The sequence below is a fragment of the Suillus bovinus genome (genome assembly GCF_016758785.1).
Source record: "Suillus bovinus strain UH-Sbo-P2 chromosome Unknown EDB93scaffold_59, whole genome shotgun sequence".
Classification (NCBI taxonomy): domain Eukaryota; kingdom Fungi; phylum Basidiomycota; class Agaricomycetes; order Boletales; family Suillaceae; genus Suillus; species Suillus bovinus.
Window position 1 is genome coordinate 181620 of NW_024542115.1, and position 16440 is coordinate 198059.

The 16440-nt window shown below is 46.7% G+C and overlaps 7 protein-coding genes across 7 annotated transcripts; 4 read left to right on the top strand and 3 right to left on the bottom strand.

The window, feature by feature from the left end:
- Positions 1 to 22: 22 nt before the first annotated feature.
- Positions 23 to 4831, top strand: EDB93DRAFT_729944 (uncharacterized protein). The gene is made up of 9 exons (XM_041457250.1): positions 23 to 440; positions 614 to 1811; positions 1863 to 2335; positions 2385 to 2504; positions 2560 to 2887; positions 2938 to 3395; positions 3450 to 3645; positions 3697 to 4031; positions 4088 to 4831. The coding sequence occupies exons 1-9, from the start codon at positions 315 to 317 to the stop codon at positions 4505 to 4507; spliced, it is 3654 nt and encodes a 1217-aa protein (XP_041304603.1). The 5' UTR covers positions 23 to 314; the 3' UTR covers positions 4508 to 4831.
- EDB93DRAFT_729978 (uncharacterized protein) lies at positions 4629 to 5617 on the bottom strand. The gene is made up of 5 exons (XM_041457251.1): positions 5279 to 5617; positions 5164 to 5221; positions 5007 to 5111; positions 4888 to 4957; positions 4629 to 4831 (listed from the first exon to the last, which is right to left on the bottom strand). The coding sequence occupies exons 1-5, from the start codon at positions 5523 to 5525 to the stop codon at positions 4751 to 4753; spliced, it is 561 nt and encodes a 186-aa protein (XP_041304604.1). The 5' UTR covers positions 5526 to 5617; the 3' UTR covers positions 4629 to 4750.
- Positions 5618 to 6975: 1358 nt separating this feature from the next.
- On the bottom strand, positions 6976 to 8097 carry EDB93DRAFT_729572 (HotDog domain-containing protein). Its single transcript, XM_041457249.1, has 5 exons — positions 7648 to 8097; positions 7537 to 7594; positions 7379 to 7483; positions 7260 to 7329; positions 6976 to 7203 (listed from the first exon to the last, which is right to left on the bottom strand). Exons 1-5 carry the CDS (start codon positions 7904 to 7906, stop codon positions 7108 to 7110), a joined length of 588 nt encoding a protein of 195 aa, XP_041304605.1. The 5' UTR covers positions 7907 to 8097; the 3' UTR covers positions 6976 to 7107.
- On the top strand, positions 8050 to 9789 carry EDB93DRAFT_729500 (histidine phosphatase superfamily). Its single transcript, XM_041457247.1, has 12 exons — positions 8050 to 8096; positions 8165 to 8281; positions 8347 to 8400; positions 8471 to 8473; positions 8534 to 8663; positions 8736 to 8767; positions 8828 to 8838; positions 8899 to 8942; positions 9005 to 9186; positions 9236 to 9443; positions 9495 to 9578; positions 9626 to 9789. Exons 2-12 carry the CDS (start codon positions 8261 to 8263, stop codon positions 9661 to 9663), a joined length of 807 nt encoding a protein of 268 aa, XP_041304606.1. The 5' UTR covers positions 8050 to 8096; positions 8165 to 8260; the 3' UTR covers positions 9664 to 9789.
- A 103-nt stretch (positions 9790 to 9892) lies between these two features.
- On the top strand, positions 9893 to 10733 carry EDB93DRAFT_1242168 (uncharacterized protein; the record flags this gene model as incomplete). Its single annotated transcript, XM_041451981.1, has 3 exons — positions 9893 to 9920; positions 10006 to 10424; positions 10470 to 10733. The coding sequence occupies 3 exons, from the start codon at positions 9893 to 9895 to the stop codon at positions 10731 to 10733; spliced, it is 711 nt and encodes a 236-aa protein (XP_041304607.1).
- A 173-nt stretch (positions 10734 to 10906) lies between these two features.
- EDB93DRAFT_729504 (ubiquitin-related domain-containing protein) lies at positions 10907 to 11570 on the bottom strand. The gene is made up of 6 exons (XM_041457248.1): positions 11469 to 11570; positions 11390 to 11417; positions 11321 to 11338; positions 11234 to 11263; positions 11099 to 11181; positions 10907 to 11034 (listed from the first exon to the last, which is right to left on the bottom strand). The coding sequence occupies exons 2-6, from the start codon at positions 11405 to 11407 to the stop codon at positions 10950 to 10952; spliced, it is 234 nt and encodes a 77-aa protein (XP_041304608.1). The 5' UTR covers positions 11408 to 11417; positions 11469 to 11570; the 3' UTR covers positions 10907 to 10949.
- Positions 11571 to 13818: 2248 nt separating this feature from the next.
- EDB93DRAFT_1069079 (uncharacterized protein) lies at positions 13819 to 14076 on the top strand (the record flags this gene model as incomplete). Its single annotated transcript, XM_041444944.1, has 1 exon — positions 13819 to 14076. A coding segment is annotated over one exon (258 nt), but the record flags the coding sequence as incomplete, so codon positions are not given.
- Between the last annotated feature and the right edge of the window lie 2364 nt (positions 14077 to 16440).

Genomic DNA, 16440 nt, shown 5'->3' on the forward strand with positions numbered 1-16440 from the left:
TAATGCTGAGTCATCTTAGCCAGGCGAGCCGGTTCGTGTGTTTGCGAGCACTAGTACTTATTTCTCATCAAGGTTAACGTCGACGGGCTCGTGGAATTTTAACGAAAGGGCCGTGGCATCAGGTCACTCGACACAACTAACCACTTCTCACATTCATACTACCACCTATACTGACCTTTCCAATTAACAGGTGTCATCTTTCCGCCGTCCCTGCTACGTGTCCCGCTGACTTATAGACACGCATTACTCCAGAAGCCTTTTGACCATCATTTTTGGCAGCAAAGCATTCGTCTGTGGCGAGATACATCGCTACAATGCCCGACTATGTGTATGCACTTCATGACTTTCAACCCGAAAACGAGGACGAAGTCGACTTCCATGCGGGTGAGCCCATTGAGGTTATAGAGAAGGATGATCAATACAGCGATGGCTGGTGGCAGGTGGGTACTTCCTGATCCATTCACCTTGCGCACAGTCTGCACGGTATGCATACACAACTCCGCAGTGCAATTTCAGCCCACTTAAACTCCACAATGTCTTGCACTCTGCTGAATTCAATTGTATTGATTGTGTCGTTTCATGGTATTAACTCATGCACGTACTTTATTACCAGGGACGCAATCTTGCAGGTAAAATTGGCCTGTTCCCCAAAAGCTATACTACACCGGCTGCTCCTGCACCTCCACGCGCATCTTCACCAGAATCCACCGCTGGCCCTTTCATGAACGAGCCCCCTGATGTATTACAGACGGTTGATGAAGAAGCAGCTTCATTCATTGGTAGCGACGCCGAGTACAATATTGGTGTCGCCCTTGGCGGACCGCCTTCAGGACATCAGGAGGAAGTCATGCATGCTACTATGACGGACGTCCAGAAGGCCATCGAGCAACTTGGCCAAGATGATCGGGATGGAACTCGCAGCTTCAGCTTCGCTAGCACTCGGCATGGAGACACGGATACAGAAACAGACGGAAATACCAGCTTACGGGAGGACGGAGAGGACTGGCACCGCAGTGCCCGGGACAAGCTTGCAGAACAGGCACGTAAAGTCGTGGAAGCGAAGACCGCTGCGGGAGTGCAGATCCGGTCGGTTGCTCCTCCGATAGACATTGAAATGAGTGATGAGAGTGAGGCGGAAGAGGTTGACGACTCATTTCAGAATATACATCGGGTGGCACGTGATCATCCCCATATTCCTGAGGAAGATGAGGAAGATAATGACAACAACGGCGCAGTAACTCTGAGTCATGGGAGAAGGAGCTTTAGTATGACTTCACCTGTGACACCCCCTCTGCAAGATTTACCATCCCTTTCACCCAATGATGGTGAACAAACAGCCAAAGTCCATAAGACGACATTTTCTGTTACCTCAACTTCAACCTCTCGCGCCATCTCCCCAGCGCCTACCAACCATGAACGCACTGGTTCTCAATCTCGGTCCGCTCCCGTATCTCCTATGGTTAACATATTTGCACCTGTTCCTGTTTTGGCCGTCGAGCCATCTTCCATACAGTTGCCTGCTTCTCCAGAACCCACAACCCACGCTACTCCCACGTCTGTGATTCGCCAAGTTTCCAATGCTGTTTCCTCCCCCACTCCACGTGTAGTGAGCCTACCATCGAGGTCCAAGCACAACAGTGTTGCATCCAGTGGTCAACTCTCTACTACTTCCACGCCGCAGATGTCGTCTGAACCCACACTGGAAGGTAGTCTGATGAAGCCTGTTCCTCCATCGGAGTGGAGCGTCGAAGAGGTTGTTGACTGGTTGAAGTCCAAGAGTTTTGGCCAGGACGTCTGCGATAAGTTCATAGGTAAAATTCTTCTTTTTCTTGTACAACTCGAACTAATTTTATGCTCTATAGAACAAGAGATCACAGGCGATGTTCTACTAGAGCTTGACATAAACCTTCTCAAGGCTGAAATTGGTATCGTCGCATTTGGAAAGCGTATGCGCATTGCCAACGCTATCGCCGAACTACGCCGAACCCCATCAATCATCTTCCCAGACGTCCAGTCGCTACAACATCCTCAGTCCTTGTCGCACTCCCATTCATACTCCTACACGCATTCGCGTTCTGGATCGACTCACCAGTCATTGAACAGCCCTATGTTCGCGAACACAGTGAGCTCAGCTATTACTGCGCCGAACTCAGCGACGTTTGGTTCGATGTGCAGCACCGAGAGTCCAGCTGCAGACATGAGCCAATTTGTAGAAAGAGTATCTAGTTTATCGAGCGCTGGTGTTAGTGTCATTGGAGGCTCGCTGGACAATTACGTCTCGCCTAGTACGGTGGGGCTTGGACTCGGGGTCCCGCCAAACGGCAACGAACACAAAGTTGGTGTTTCATCTTCTACTGTTGTTTCTATCGCTTACGCATTATTAGCGTACGGCGTCGGGTCAACTTGGATCATCGCCTAGTGATAGTGCCTTGAACAAACGATCTCAAGAGGACGCGCGCGAGCCTGAAGAGTTGCAAGATGATGATCGTGGCGCCGTGAGTGAGGTGATTTCGTATCTTCTTTCTGCTGTAGGTAGCATCAGTTAAACCTTTTCGACAGGGAGAAAATGTACCATCTGTCGCCAAGCAACGCCTGCACCTCTTTAGCCGTTCCACAGAGTCCACGTCTACCACGAAGAAGGGCGATGCTTCCTCCAATTCCACCAATAATTCTACCACTGCACTCTCGACTTCAGTGCCCTTGGCGGTGACGGTGACAACACCCAGATCATCACGGAAACGGGAGCTGCTGGACGACTCCAGTATTGGCAGCAAGCATAGCCGGAATAAACGGGATGGTACGACGAAAGGCACGGAACGGCATAGTTTGTTTGGAAGCACTTTCACCGCTTCCCTCGGAAAGGCCAGGAAGCCTCCGCCAAGGATCAGTCCGTACGCACTGAGCTGTTATATAATTTGCTCAATCACTCACTTCCAGGCAGGTCATTAATTGACAACGAAAACCCAATGGAGAAATCTTCGAGTCTCAATCTTTCACGGCTGTACAACAGCAAGAAGTCCTCGAATCGCCCATCGACATCAGACGGATCGGTTTCCAGCACTCTTCGTAATCCCTCACGCAGCGATTCTCTTGATGAGAAGAGGAAGTTGAAGGAGAAGGAGAAAACCCTCGAGAAACTGAGAGGCAAGGATGCGGATAGTCAAACGCTGAAAGAGAAAGAGTCCCCTACGGTACTGAAAAAACACGTTGATGGTTCCGATAGCCAGTCTCGAGGTCCTAGTTTCAAGCCAGGAAAGAGTATCATTGACCAGATCGGCATCCCTGACCACCAAGGATGGATGCGCAAGAAAGGCGACCATTACAATGCCTGGAAGGTACGGTACTTCGTTATCAAGGGCCCACATCTCTACATCCTACGGAGCGACAGCAAGACGGTGGGAGTCAAGCCTACTTGATCATGAAGTCATACACTGATGCAAGTTGTTCAGGAGGTGAAAATCAAGGGCTACATCAATATTGTCGGATACAAGGTTATTGCGGACGAGAACGTCGATCCAGGACGTTATGGCTTCAGGATAGTGCATGACACCGACAAGACGCATTACTTCAGCTCTGACGAGCAAATTGTGGTACGCGAGTGGATGAAAGCGATCATGAAGGCCACCATCGGCAGAGACTATTCGAGTAAGTTTGAACCATCATCTTCAGTTACTTACCTAACATTTTGTTAAATAGAGCCTGTTGTTTCCTCCGTCAATATACCCACTATCCCTCTAACAGTTGCCCAGGCGATGAACCCTGCCCCCCGACCGCCATCTCCTACCGCTCGCGATGCGACACAAAAAGCTTTGCGCCGCGAGAATCCAAACCAGCTATCTTCTCGTGATGCTCGTGTCCTGATGGGTTTACCATCGTCAGATGCCAGTGACGCGCAAGATAGCGAACGGACGCGTCTTGATTCCTTCTTGAATGAGCAGGCCATTCCAAGCCAGCCTGAAGACAAGTCATATGCGACGAACCAAGCTCCTCCCCGCCCGACTAGAGAGGCACGCCCTTCGACAACTACTGCGGTTTGTCTACTGCCTTTCCCGTGCAGTGTGATACTGATCTTATCAACCTTGTACAGCTGAATTCTTCTGATGCGGGTCTAGTTGAATGGGCTAATTCACACTTACCAGCTGCGCTACAAAACCACGATCCCACTAGCAATCTTTTCAGCGGTCTTGCTCTTCTTCGTCTCTCAGAATCAGTTTTAGGGAAATCGCCCTCACCTCCCGTGCTAGACTCGGCATTCCCATCTGGCCCCGGCGATGACAAGCTGGACGGGCTATTCCGCCTGTTCGACTTCCTCCTCGACAACGACGTAAAAATGGGCAGCGTAAGCATCAATGACGTCCGACAAGGGAAACGCGATAAAATATTACAGCTGCTCAAAGCACTCAAGGCATGGGAGGAGAGGAGGATGGACATATTGAGATCTATTGGCACGGGGACAATTCAGGCTGGTCCTTTCGCAGCCCCCGATATGAACACTTGGAAAAGATGAATTCATTTCGGCTGCTTAAAATTAGAGATCGCGGACTTGATCTTCAGACACTCCTTTGCGCTACATATATCATGATGACCCTCGTATACGTTTGGATTATTTTCTCTGGATACCCCTCGAATATCACATCACGCAGACTCAGCTTACTACATTATTGTACATGAAATAAACCAGCTTTCCAAGCAGTCGGGTATGACGACCGGAGGATTGTGGTATGTGTAAGGAACTGACATGCACCAAAGGTCAGAGTTTGGATGATTCAGTTGGAACCATGTTGGTGTATACAGCTGATGCGACCAATCGGTGTCGTGTCACGTTCCATACCTGTTGAAGCCAAACATAAGCTCATAACACAACGAAAAGGCTCGTCAGAATCTTACTTCACAACGACCCGAGCGTGCCCGGCTACCAAGGGTAAACGTCGTGCACACGATGCGTAGCTTGTCGCCCCTGACATAGCGGTTTAGCAGAAACTAATCAATGTGCCATTGGAACGTACGGCACTGCTGGTGAGTGGAACACAATATTCAAAGCCTGTTGTACACCGAATGTGCTATAAGCGCCTGTCGAAGCCCCAAGAACGTAGATGGGCATTGGCGAGCAACTGTGTAGCCATATTAGCTCCAGCCTGACAGACATGAGTAGAAAAAACATGCATTTCAATGATCATGGCTAAACAACCACCGTGCATGGTTCCAACTTCATTAAACATGTCTAAGGACGCCCCCTGATATGTCAACGAGCAAAACATATATCAGAAATCTAGAGCACCTTCGTCCACAATCACGTCAAAAACGGTACGTCCTTCAAGTTTGTTCGGCTCCTCTGCCTTTGATAATACAGATGCTTCTGCTAGTTGCATCCGGGACACGAACTCGGCTTTGAAACCTCTGAAGGGCTTGCCAGTCGAATGCGAGACGTTCCCCGGCTGCGCCAGAGAGTTTAGCAATGCAAGCTTTACCTCCGGAGAAGCATTCCCCTTCACTTGGGAAGTGTCGATATTGTCTGCTGGCTTCATCTGGAGGAAAGAGCTAAGGCACAAGCGGGTGTGAATTTGCCTGCTTGATATATACTTGAAAACTGAGCATTGATGCTGCAATCCGATGTCAGTGTATCAGCTAAACACTTTTTTCCAAGAGTCGCGGTGCCAGCTGGCCTAACCTTGTTTACCAGTCTGCTCAGAGTAGTAATCGCAATTGCATATGGACCATCACATAAGGACTTCAGGTAGGTTAGCATCCATTCTCGTCTTATCTTGCATGGAGACTTCATCGGAGTTTCAGAATGTACGAATCTAGGGTATCACGAACCTAAAAACTTGCACAGAAGACTACTTGTTTTGCGTTGAATGACACACCTCGATTGTTCAGGGAAAAACGAAGACTCTGGCTGCTGCTCCCAGGGCAATGTCCGCGTTGAATCCGTCGACGTGTAACGCATGCGGCAAGTGCGCCTCATCACAAGTGATCTGAAAGCCTGTTGCTCATCGCAGGCCCTGGCTCTGTTCGTTAATGACAAAATCAGGTACCCGCTTCCGGTACACTTACGCTAGTATTTACAATTGGAAAGTTGGCCGAGTGATTGAGAGACCGAATGAATGGTAACCGATAGTACATTGTGAGCCACTGGCATGCCCTACTAGCCATTGTTAGATATGTCTAAGCATGTAGTAATTTTCGGCATGGGGGGATGACTAATCGCATGTCAACGGCGACTCCCCCGGATAACGCTCTCTCGCTGTATGCGTCGACGAGCGAAGGGTGGGGGACGGGGAGGAAGCCAGCGGGAGTGTTTGCGTCGTTCAGGGGGGTCATTAATTGTCCTGTTAACATTCCGAAGTCGATCGACTCCCAGCATGGGTGCTTGGACGTATTCATAATTAATATTAATTTAATACATCAGTGGCAGTGATTGCCACGGCCCAGTAAGCATACCTGTCAGTTCATCAAGTTGAGAGTTCACCGCCTCGCGTATAAATTAGCCAGAAGCGACATAGTTGGACTGCAAGTTGAAGGAGCGAACACGGAATCGGTGTCAAGGGTTACATATAGCGGCGCTCATCGGCACTATGTTCGGAAAAGGCAGTGGATGCTGTGCGTAAAGACCGCGAGCTCGACAAGTAAGACAATGAACATGTAAAAACGTACCTTTCTCCACGTAGTTTGCGGTGCTCAACCTTTGCTATCGAACGGTAACATGTCGGTAGTTTCTGAAAGATAGAGAGCCAATCTGTTTCGGAATGCTAACAGGTCAGACATCACTCCGTTTCCACAACGTACCCAAAATTTCCCACCACAAAACGTTGAAGAAAAAACGCTTCTGTTTCAAAGAAATTTCCGGCCCGTTACCCAAAGATTAACGAATTTCATTGATTGACTACTGCTCGTTCGATTGCCTAATCACACAGGATGGTAAGCATGTAGTTGGGGAAACTAAGGTTACGCGACATCAGCTTATCAATGAATATAGTGCTTGAGTTTCATGCAGAGTACGAACAGGCGAGAGGTCAACTTTCAGAGCAGCCATCTGATCATATGATGAGGTTTGTGGTATGTGTAAATCAACATAGCACCTAGATTCGTGACTGCGCCCATGTAAGGTCAGAGTTTGGCAGGTTCAGATGCCTTAGGTTCAGATGGAACCATCTTGACATGCACAGCTGATGCTACTAATCGGTGTCGCGTAACATTCCATACCTGTGAAGGTAGACATGAATCAATGAAGCAAGAGACTAAAATTGCCAGAATCTCACTTCACAACGACTTGAGAGTGCTCGGCTACCAATGGTGAGGGTTGTGCTCACAACGCGTAGCTTGTCTCCTCTGGCAAGATGATTCAACAGAAAGTGATTAGTGTGATAATTGAACGTACGTCAATGCTGGTGAATGGTAGATGATATTCAAAGATTGTGATACGCCGAATTCGCCATGCCCGTTTGTCGAGGCCCCGAGGATGTAAATGGGCATAGTCGAGCAGCTACACATTTGCATTAGCTCTAGGAAAACCGTGACAGGCGGAGAAAAACATGCTTGTCAATTATCATGGCCAAACATCCACCGTGCATGTTTTGAGCACTATTGAGCATGTCTGAGAATCTGTCGAATACAATAAGCACAACGAATACGAGAAACAAAAGGTACCTTCGTTCACAATCACCTGGAAAACAACACGACCTTCAAATTTCTCAGGTTCCTCGGTCTTTGACAATATAGATGCCTCTGTTAGTTGTAGTTGGGATGTGATCTCTGCTTCGAGACCTCTAAAGGGCCTGCCAGTAGATCGCGAGACGTGGCTCAGCCGCTGCATGGCTTGCAAAGCCCTGAGTAAGGTGTTTTTGATTTCTGGAGAAGCATTCCCTTCGACTTTGGAAGCATCGATATCACTTACTACTGGACTCATCGGAGGAAAAGGCCAAGTCACGTTCGGGTGTGAATTTTACCTTTTGGTAACCAACTTGAATTTTGGGAGCCCCCAAAGTGCGCCTGGTTGCTCATTGGATGTGATTCCGAGTCCTGCAGCGTTTAGAACGTTGTTCTAAAGGCCTCGTGCCGAAGCTTGGAGCTGCCGTCAAACGTTGGCAGTATATTTTGCAAGTCCGCATGCCAATATAGTAGTAAGCTGACCCTGAGGCCTGCCAACTGGCTGAGCAATATACAGGAAGTTCAAGTTCAGACACAGACAATTAGCTCTAAGTTGATTGTTATAGTGATTCCAATTTCCCCACAAAAATCTCTTCTAGAGTCCCGATACACCATGTCCCGGAGGTCTTATGAGGTCAGTTCTTACAATCTATGTCTCTCAAGATCATGAGGTCGAGAACTAAATGAGTCTAATGGAAGGTGGTCGAAGGATTCTTTGTGCAAGAACTTGGCGCTCGTTACGGTCAAGGCGAAGTAATGTTTCGTGACGATGAGTATTTCGCCTAGCTGATGCATTCCATGATCCCGCGATTTCACATCGAAGGCTGTAAGTCTCTGTGTATTTTTATAGACCATAAAGATTTGAACTCCAATTTTTGGACTCCAGCTTCCTGCTCGGTTTGGGCTGATAGATCGTTCCGAGGATAGATGGAAGACGCTCAGAGAAAAGATTGACCAGCTTAATACGTCTTCTCCCGTCAGCACGCAGTACAAGGTGTTTTTCGTGGGCAGACACGGTGAAGGCTTTCGTGAGGGTCTCACGTCGTTGAAGATAACATTTAAAGAATTGATCAAAAAATTACCCACAGACAACGTAGCCGAGGCGAAGTATGGCACGGAGGTGCGACCTACTCGCATCGTTGCCCATTCTATCTTAACATCTTCGCTTCCATATCGAAAGAGATGGAACAAGTACACTTCTATCATCCCTACCCTTCAATGAAGTTCCCTGACCTGATTATATCCATCAAGCTATTGGTCGAAGGAAAACGGCGATGGAGAATTGATCTGGGGACGTCAGTGTTATCACCCGTTCATTGAATCGTGCTGCCTCAACAACTCGTCGTAGCGGATCCAGAATTGACGACACTTGGCAAGGGTCAAGCAGAAGCGGCCCATAACGCATGGAAAGAAGAACGTAGATTTGACATTCCCCTTCCGGGGAAGCTCTACTGCAGTCCTCTGACACGAGCTATCCATACAAACAAGATAACATTTGACTCCATTATACCGGATTCGCAGCGAACCATGATCATCGAGGTATCAGAATACATGAAATCTTTGTTAGGTTTACTCACTCGCGCTATAGAACCTTAGAGAAACAACTGGCGTCCATACCTGTGATAAGCGAAGAACACGCACTTATATCGAACAAACTTTCCCTAACTTCGACATAGAAAAGGAGCTCGCAGAAGAGGACGAACTATGGGACCCTGAAGTGAGAGAAACCCACACACAAATCGATGTCCGAATGAGGCACGTACTGGAAATGATTTTTGACAGGGACCAGGATCAATGTGAGCACCATGCCCCACCTATTCATTGATGTAGACTGAGCACTCGACTAGTCATCTCGTTCACTGCTCATGGGGGCATCGTTAGTGCAATGCTGCGGGTCGTGAACCACAAACAATACATTTTACCCACTGGAGGTTCGTATTCGAACCTGATTCGAGAGCGCGTGCTTATTCTGAGGCAGGGGTTATACCGATGGTTGTCAAATCGTATATATCTTAGAATTGCTTGGGGAAGTCATTGCTCGATACTTTGAGGATGATACCACACAGTGGTTGGAGAAGCGCCGCTGAATCGTACCCTGATATTGCTTTTGTCCTGCTGGATCTGAAACGAACGTTCACACTGTCCACAGCTTATGTGTATATTTAGATTATACAAGCTTCCACGTGTGATACCATATCCTTTCTCGCTCTCGCCAACACTGAGGGCATCTGTTAGACTGTCACCGATGTACGCTGACGCAGTACACGATGCAGGTACGCCTTTCGACTTTCAGTGAAGTAGAGCATAATGAATTCAGCAGAGCAGAACATATCGCTCGTGCAACTAGTCCATGCTCAGAAGGCAGTGACTCGCTCTTTGATGAGCCTCAGATTGCCATGCGCACTGCCCCACCGATACCTGGGCTTTTCGTTCCACCCATCAGATTGCCTCTCGAACTGGCGAATGACATCGTTCGGGAGTGTATGAGCCTTTACTTCGATGGGCGAGACGTCAATCAGATCATGCTCTTTGGACGCACAGTATCTGAGCACAGCCAGAATATGGAAAGCGGCTTACCAACGTTTCTGAACACACTCCTGCAATGGCTAGCCGAAATGTTACGTGACCATCTACCCAAGAAAGTGCACGAAATGTTATTTCCTCCCAAGGATGCGCCACAGCGCGCACGGCAGGCGATTCTGAATCTATATCGTCCTGGAGAAGGCATCTCACCTCATATCGATCTACTGAGACGGTTCGACGATGGAATCATAGGAGTGAGCTTTGGAAGCGGGTGTGTGATGAACTTTGAGCGGGTTAAGTATCAAGAGGAAGAGCTGTTCGGAGGGGCCGGGCCGCTGGATAGGAATCATTGGGACCTCTATCTGGAAGAACGCAGTATTTTGGTCCTATCGGAGGATGCGCGCTATGATTGGACTCATGGGATTGATGGAAAACAGGAGGACTTCGTCAGTGGAGTAGATGGACAAGGAGAACCTGAGTGGATTGAGAGGGGAACGAGATTGAGCATCACATTCAGGTGGCTGTTGCCAGGCGCAGACATCGTCGGAGGACCTGAGCCATGATAAGTACTTGGCATCTAGAAATTATCAGCTGCACGTGTCGAAAGAAGATATGTACCATGTCAGAGTAAGTCATGTTAAAGAACGGGTGATAGAAGACAAGCGATACGACAGCAAGTGAAAATCAAGTGATATATAACAACGCACGGACTCCTACACCTCATGATTAAACTCCTTTGCTAGAGCACATCTCTGATACACCTCTCCAAGGGTACGATCTCAAAAGCCACCACGTAGAGCAAGAACAAGATGAAGAACTGATCCGGCCGTGATGTTGAACTCCTTAGCGGTTTTATCATCAGGCCTTGATCAGAAATAATAATGCGGTGAGTTTACGCGGCGATCCCGTAGAAGCTAAGATGACGCACATTTGTCTCCCTCCGAAGATCAGTCTCTGTTGTTGTGGTGGCACACCGGACTGCTCTTCGACTTTCTCCTTTATTCGAGAGATCTGTTCCAACAGAGTTCGTAAGGTTTTAAACGGTGCCCTTAGATGCAGATACCTTGTCGTCAAGATCTATGTCCAACTCGATCTGTGTATGAAACTTCGTTAGCAGTCACTCTCGGATTGCGAGGATTAGATTTAGCACCTCCTTGCCAGTGAGCGTCTGTCATCAGGTTAGCGAAACATTTCCTTGCAGACACGTCTGCGTCCTTACCTTTACTTTGATGAGCATGGTCGAAGATCTAATTGAAAGGATCAACCCCCTTTAGGCTTAAAAAGTATCAGCCTCTGACTCAGCACATATGACATTTCATTTTGAATTTCCACGGCCTAACGATACAATTGAATTCATTCGCGGTCTACTTTCCTTGTCATCAGTGAATTGATGAGTCCTCGATATTGTAGCCGTGGGAAGTATAACACGATTTCATTTTGCTCTTGCTAAATATTACTTTTTATGTTGTGAGCAATTTGAGTTTCACATACATACCCATGGATGCTTGCAAACCCTAGTGCTGCCGTGGTCCGGTCCAGAACCACGGTTCGAACCGGACTTTTGGTCCGGTTCTCCTTGGTCCGGTCCATGGTTCTCGCATCAGCCAGAACCGGACCGGAAGATGGTTCTTGGTTCTTGGTCATCCCGAACTGTTCCGTTTTGGTTCAGCATTCCTGAACCATTCTGAACCGTGGCTTCGACATCATTTGCCTCGATGTCAAGCTGACCTTCGGGATTTGCACTCAATCGGTTGGTCAGGCTGCCTTTTAGCCTTTTTGAATGTAAGTACCAACTATTCAGACTGCATTTCCCACCCACTGACATATGTTTTACTATGTTGCAGCTATCTCTGTCTCTACATACGTCTTCCTTGATGGTTACTATGATTCTCCACCGGCTTTCCACATTGCCTGATCTCCTGGAATATCATTGTTCTTGGGTGTGCGGTGTCTTAATAACCGAGGGTCTTATATAAAGTTGTGTAAATGTAATAACACCACAATTACACTTTGGATAAGACTGCTTGCCAGTCCTCGATTAACACGGTCTACGACTTTTCCTATTTCGTGGTAGATAACGTGTGAGTTCTTGGGAGGCTCGCTAAACTAATCTTTTATTAAGATCAACCTAGCCGGAGCTTTACTTTTCTTTATTGAAACTCAAATCTCTTGTCTAGGAATAAGCTTCTAGACACGTAATTCGGTTTCTGGAATGTATTTGCCTAGGAAATCTCCTTCTAGGCTCTGGACTTGGATACTGGAACTAGTGAGACGTGGTCTCAAATATATGAAATATGACCAAGATCGCTTGGTCTATGGACACCTGACTGTGAGACAATGGTCTCAAATATACGATATATATTCAAGATCGCTTGAACAAAGGGGACTATAACTTGACCAAGATCGCTTGGTCTATGGGACAACTAGTGAGACGTGGTCTCAACAATATGATAGATGACTAAGATCGCTTAGTCAAAGGGCACAGAGCAATGAGACAAAGGGGTCTCAAAGACAATATATATGACCAAGAACGCTTGGTCTATAGCACTAATAAGTTTCTAAGGTAAGAAACTTATAATCTCAAGGGAATTCTTTTCCCTGCACTTGTCTCACTTCAAAGGGACTAACTTTGCAAGTGAAATGTCTGAGAGGCAGATTGCTACAAATGGGAGATCATATTTTTTTGGGGGAGAATGGGCTCTCCTTATATACATTTTGTGTGGGAAAGTAACCTAGGTTCACAAACAATAAAAAATAAGGAGGACCAATCAAAATATTGGGTCAAACCCAATAAAAGAATAAAATACAAGTGAAAGATGGAGCTATGACATCATTGTGGAGCAGAACATTCTGGAATGTGGAGTAATGACATCATAATGACATCAAGAGTGACATCATTGTGGAGCAAAAGATTCCAGAACCTTCCATGAGTGAGTCAGAGTGAGTCATTGTGGAGCAGAATATTCTAGAAGGAAATGACATCATGAATGATATCATTGTAGAGTAGAATAATCTAGAGCTTGATGACATAATATCTTTCAACAGAATACCTGCAGGAGTATCTGTGGAGTCTTATGACATCATAATGACATCATACCCTATGGGTACAATTTTTATGAAGTGTCAGGTGAGTCAAAGCATCCTAATGAAAAAGTAAAGTAAAGAAACACTAGAGAAAAGTAGGTAGCAAAAATAAGACAGTTGGCAGGAATTGAAACACAGTCAAAAAAAATAATGCAGTTGGCAGGAATTGAAACACGGTCTTTTTGGATAGGTTTTTTATTGGCTTTGTACTTTTCTCTATGGTTTTCTCTAGCCAAAGTGAATAAGCCAAAGGCAAGGTTATACCTTAACCTTCATTTCCCTTCTCACATCAACTAGGTCTAAATGTGATTCCCATCTCACATTAGACTTTTTCCGTCAAAATGTATTCAGATCATGAAACTTGGGGAAAACTAGAAATATGGACCATGGTTTGAAACCAAGGTATGGGTTGACTAGTCTGAGGACTAAGCTAGCAGACTTTATCTTTTGAGGGTCACCTAGTATTCATGTCCATGCATGATTCCCACATCATGCAGGACAGCGGGTGTTATCTTCCTGTTCCATGTACAAAATAGGGTCCCTACAATGAATCTGTGAGTTATCTCCCTCAACATGTCTCATGACTCGTGCGCACTGAATTCTGATGGCTCCCTCAAGGATGCCTCAGATATTGTATTTTACAATGATCCCGACGATCACGCACCATTGCCACAGGCCCCACCGAAAAATGCCTTCACCGCTCTGCTCCAATCTGGGCACACACCAGCGCTAACTGTAGCTGGTTCCCGACGTTCTACTCACACATCAAGGCCCTCTGCTCATGTTCGGGATGCTGACAATGCATCCTCAAGCACGAGGAAGTGCGCGTTATCCAGCGCCACTGATCCTCCAGCACCGAAGAAAGCCACTGCCTTGCATTTTTTGTCGCCTCTGGACACTGATGAAGAGGACAAGGACAAGGGCAATAACCCTTCTTCCCCCCCTACCCAAGAAGGTTCGTTTTATGAAGAATATGTTCTGCACCTAGACAACAATGACAATGACAACGACGAAGCCCAATCTGGGAATGGAGATGATGCCTCTCAGATGACGGTATGTATCTCTGTCTACATTCATTGCTTCTTAACTGACACTCATGTTTAGGTCTCCAAAAGTGAACGTATGGCAGATCTCTGTACCATATTCACTTGCACCTCTGATGGGTGGGTCTGCAACTTGTGCAAGTAAGTTTCAAGTTTTTGATCTATTTTTCATTTGTTTCTCACTTGGTGTAAGGGCTGCTGGTGAACCTAGCCAAAAGCACACATTCCATGGTGGCACCTCAACATTGTGGACACATGTTGTTTGCAACAAGGAAACTCATTTCCAGGTATACAAACAATGGTGTGAGGCAGGGGGCATTATAATGCACCCTCGTGCAATCCCACCCGGTGAAGATCTCGCGGAGATGCAAATGACTCTCGACACCAGCCTTGTCTCGAGGCCGCCTGCATTTACCAAGGACGGCCTACTGGAATACATCATGGAGCTCATCATGACCGAAGACGAGGCCATCCAGCTAATAGACAAGCCAGCATTTCGACGTTTGCTGCAGTATGCATGTCCATCTCTTACCGAAAAAGATATCCTGCATCACATGAAGTTAACAAATACCATCAAGGCTCGAGTAACCTCTATTGTTCAAACTATCAAGGACTGTCTGGCGGTATGTTTTTTTCTAATTATATTGTGACTAGTTCTTTAAAACATTTTGGTAGCATGTTGACAGCACAGTTTCTGTGACATTTGACTCGTGGACTTCAATTATTGGTGAACCATTTTTTTCCATCACTGGGCATTACATTTGGAACCTTCCCGACAAGCCGCTGCAGTGGGAGTTGAAAAACCAGCAGCTTGATTTCAGCTGTGTCGAAGGCAACCACAGTGGCCATAACATTGGTCGCATACTTGTTGAGATCATAGATAGGTTCAGTATTTGTAAGAAGGTGAGTTTTTTTTAATGTTTTGCATGGACATTAGACTAACTTTACTTGTATGTACAGGTTGGATGGATGACATCCGATAACACCTTGAACAACAACACCGCCATGAAAGAAGTGGCGAAGGTCATCAACGAGGATGGCACTCATTGGCTTCTGTGTTCTTGCTGCATCCAATGTCAAGAACACATCCTCAATCTCGCTGCACGTCACTTTGTTGATGCAGTCGCACCCACCCCTCAAGCAACATTACTCAAAAAGATCCGCGGCACCATTGATAGTGGTGATGAGACTGACATTGACAGCTTGACCGAACAGCTCGCTACACTGGAGGATGATCCCAAGGCTATAACCAAGGACAGGTTTGATGTTGGGGATGCCATTGGAAAGGCACTTGCTCTCATCAAACAGGTGAAGTCTTAGTTTTCATCTTTGAGTTGTTTTCTGATGCAAAATTTAGATTCACAAATCCCCACAAGCCCGCGCTTTCTTGAAGAAGTCCTGTGAGGAAGAGGGCATCCCCATTCGCAAGATCTTGGCCTGGGTGAGAATGCGCTGGGCATTGTAATGATGTCCGGCGCTGGGCTCGGAACCAGGCAATCCAACACCTACATTTATACCATTCCCCGACCTCCCTTGACCTTCCGAAGGCCGCACACACTTGTCCGAACCTTCCACAGGCACTTCTTGTGTTCTGAGGCCCATCCGAACCTTGCAAGTTACCATACCATGTCCTATCCTCGTCCTTTTGACTTCACTGGTGCGTTTTCCCTTATTCTAATTATATGTTGACTATGTCTTAGTGCTACACGGATAAAATTCCATCAGCATCCTGTCAGGAGCCTCGGAATACGTATAAGCAGTATGCATCATGGCTTATTACATGTATACTTGCATTTCTGCTTGCCTCACGGCTTATTACATAGGTTCGGACTTGCTTATCTCGCTACTGGTTTTGCCTATGGATTCCGGTCTCTCACAGAAGTAGGATATAATCTTGCTCGCTGGCTACTGATACTACACTTCACTTCCTGTACTTCGAGTCGTAATTAGTAGAGTCACCTTGGTATAATCATAACTGCACAATTGATCTTTGTTCATTCGGAACAATTGTTTGGCTAGACCACTGCCAATTTTGCACTTCGTTTATTCTTGAGTTCCGATAGATTAGTGTTGTTCCGGACTTCGGACGTTTCACAAAGTCTTATACTGTTATTCGACACATCGACATACCAACACATCGACA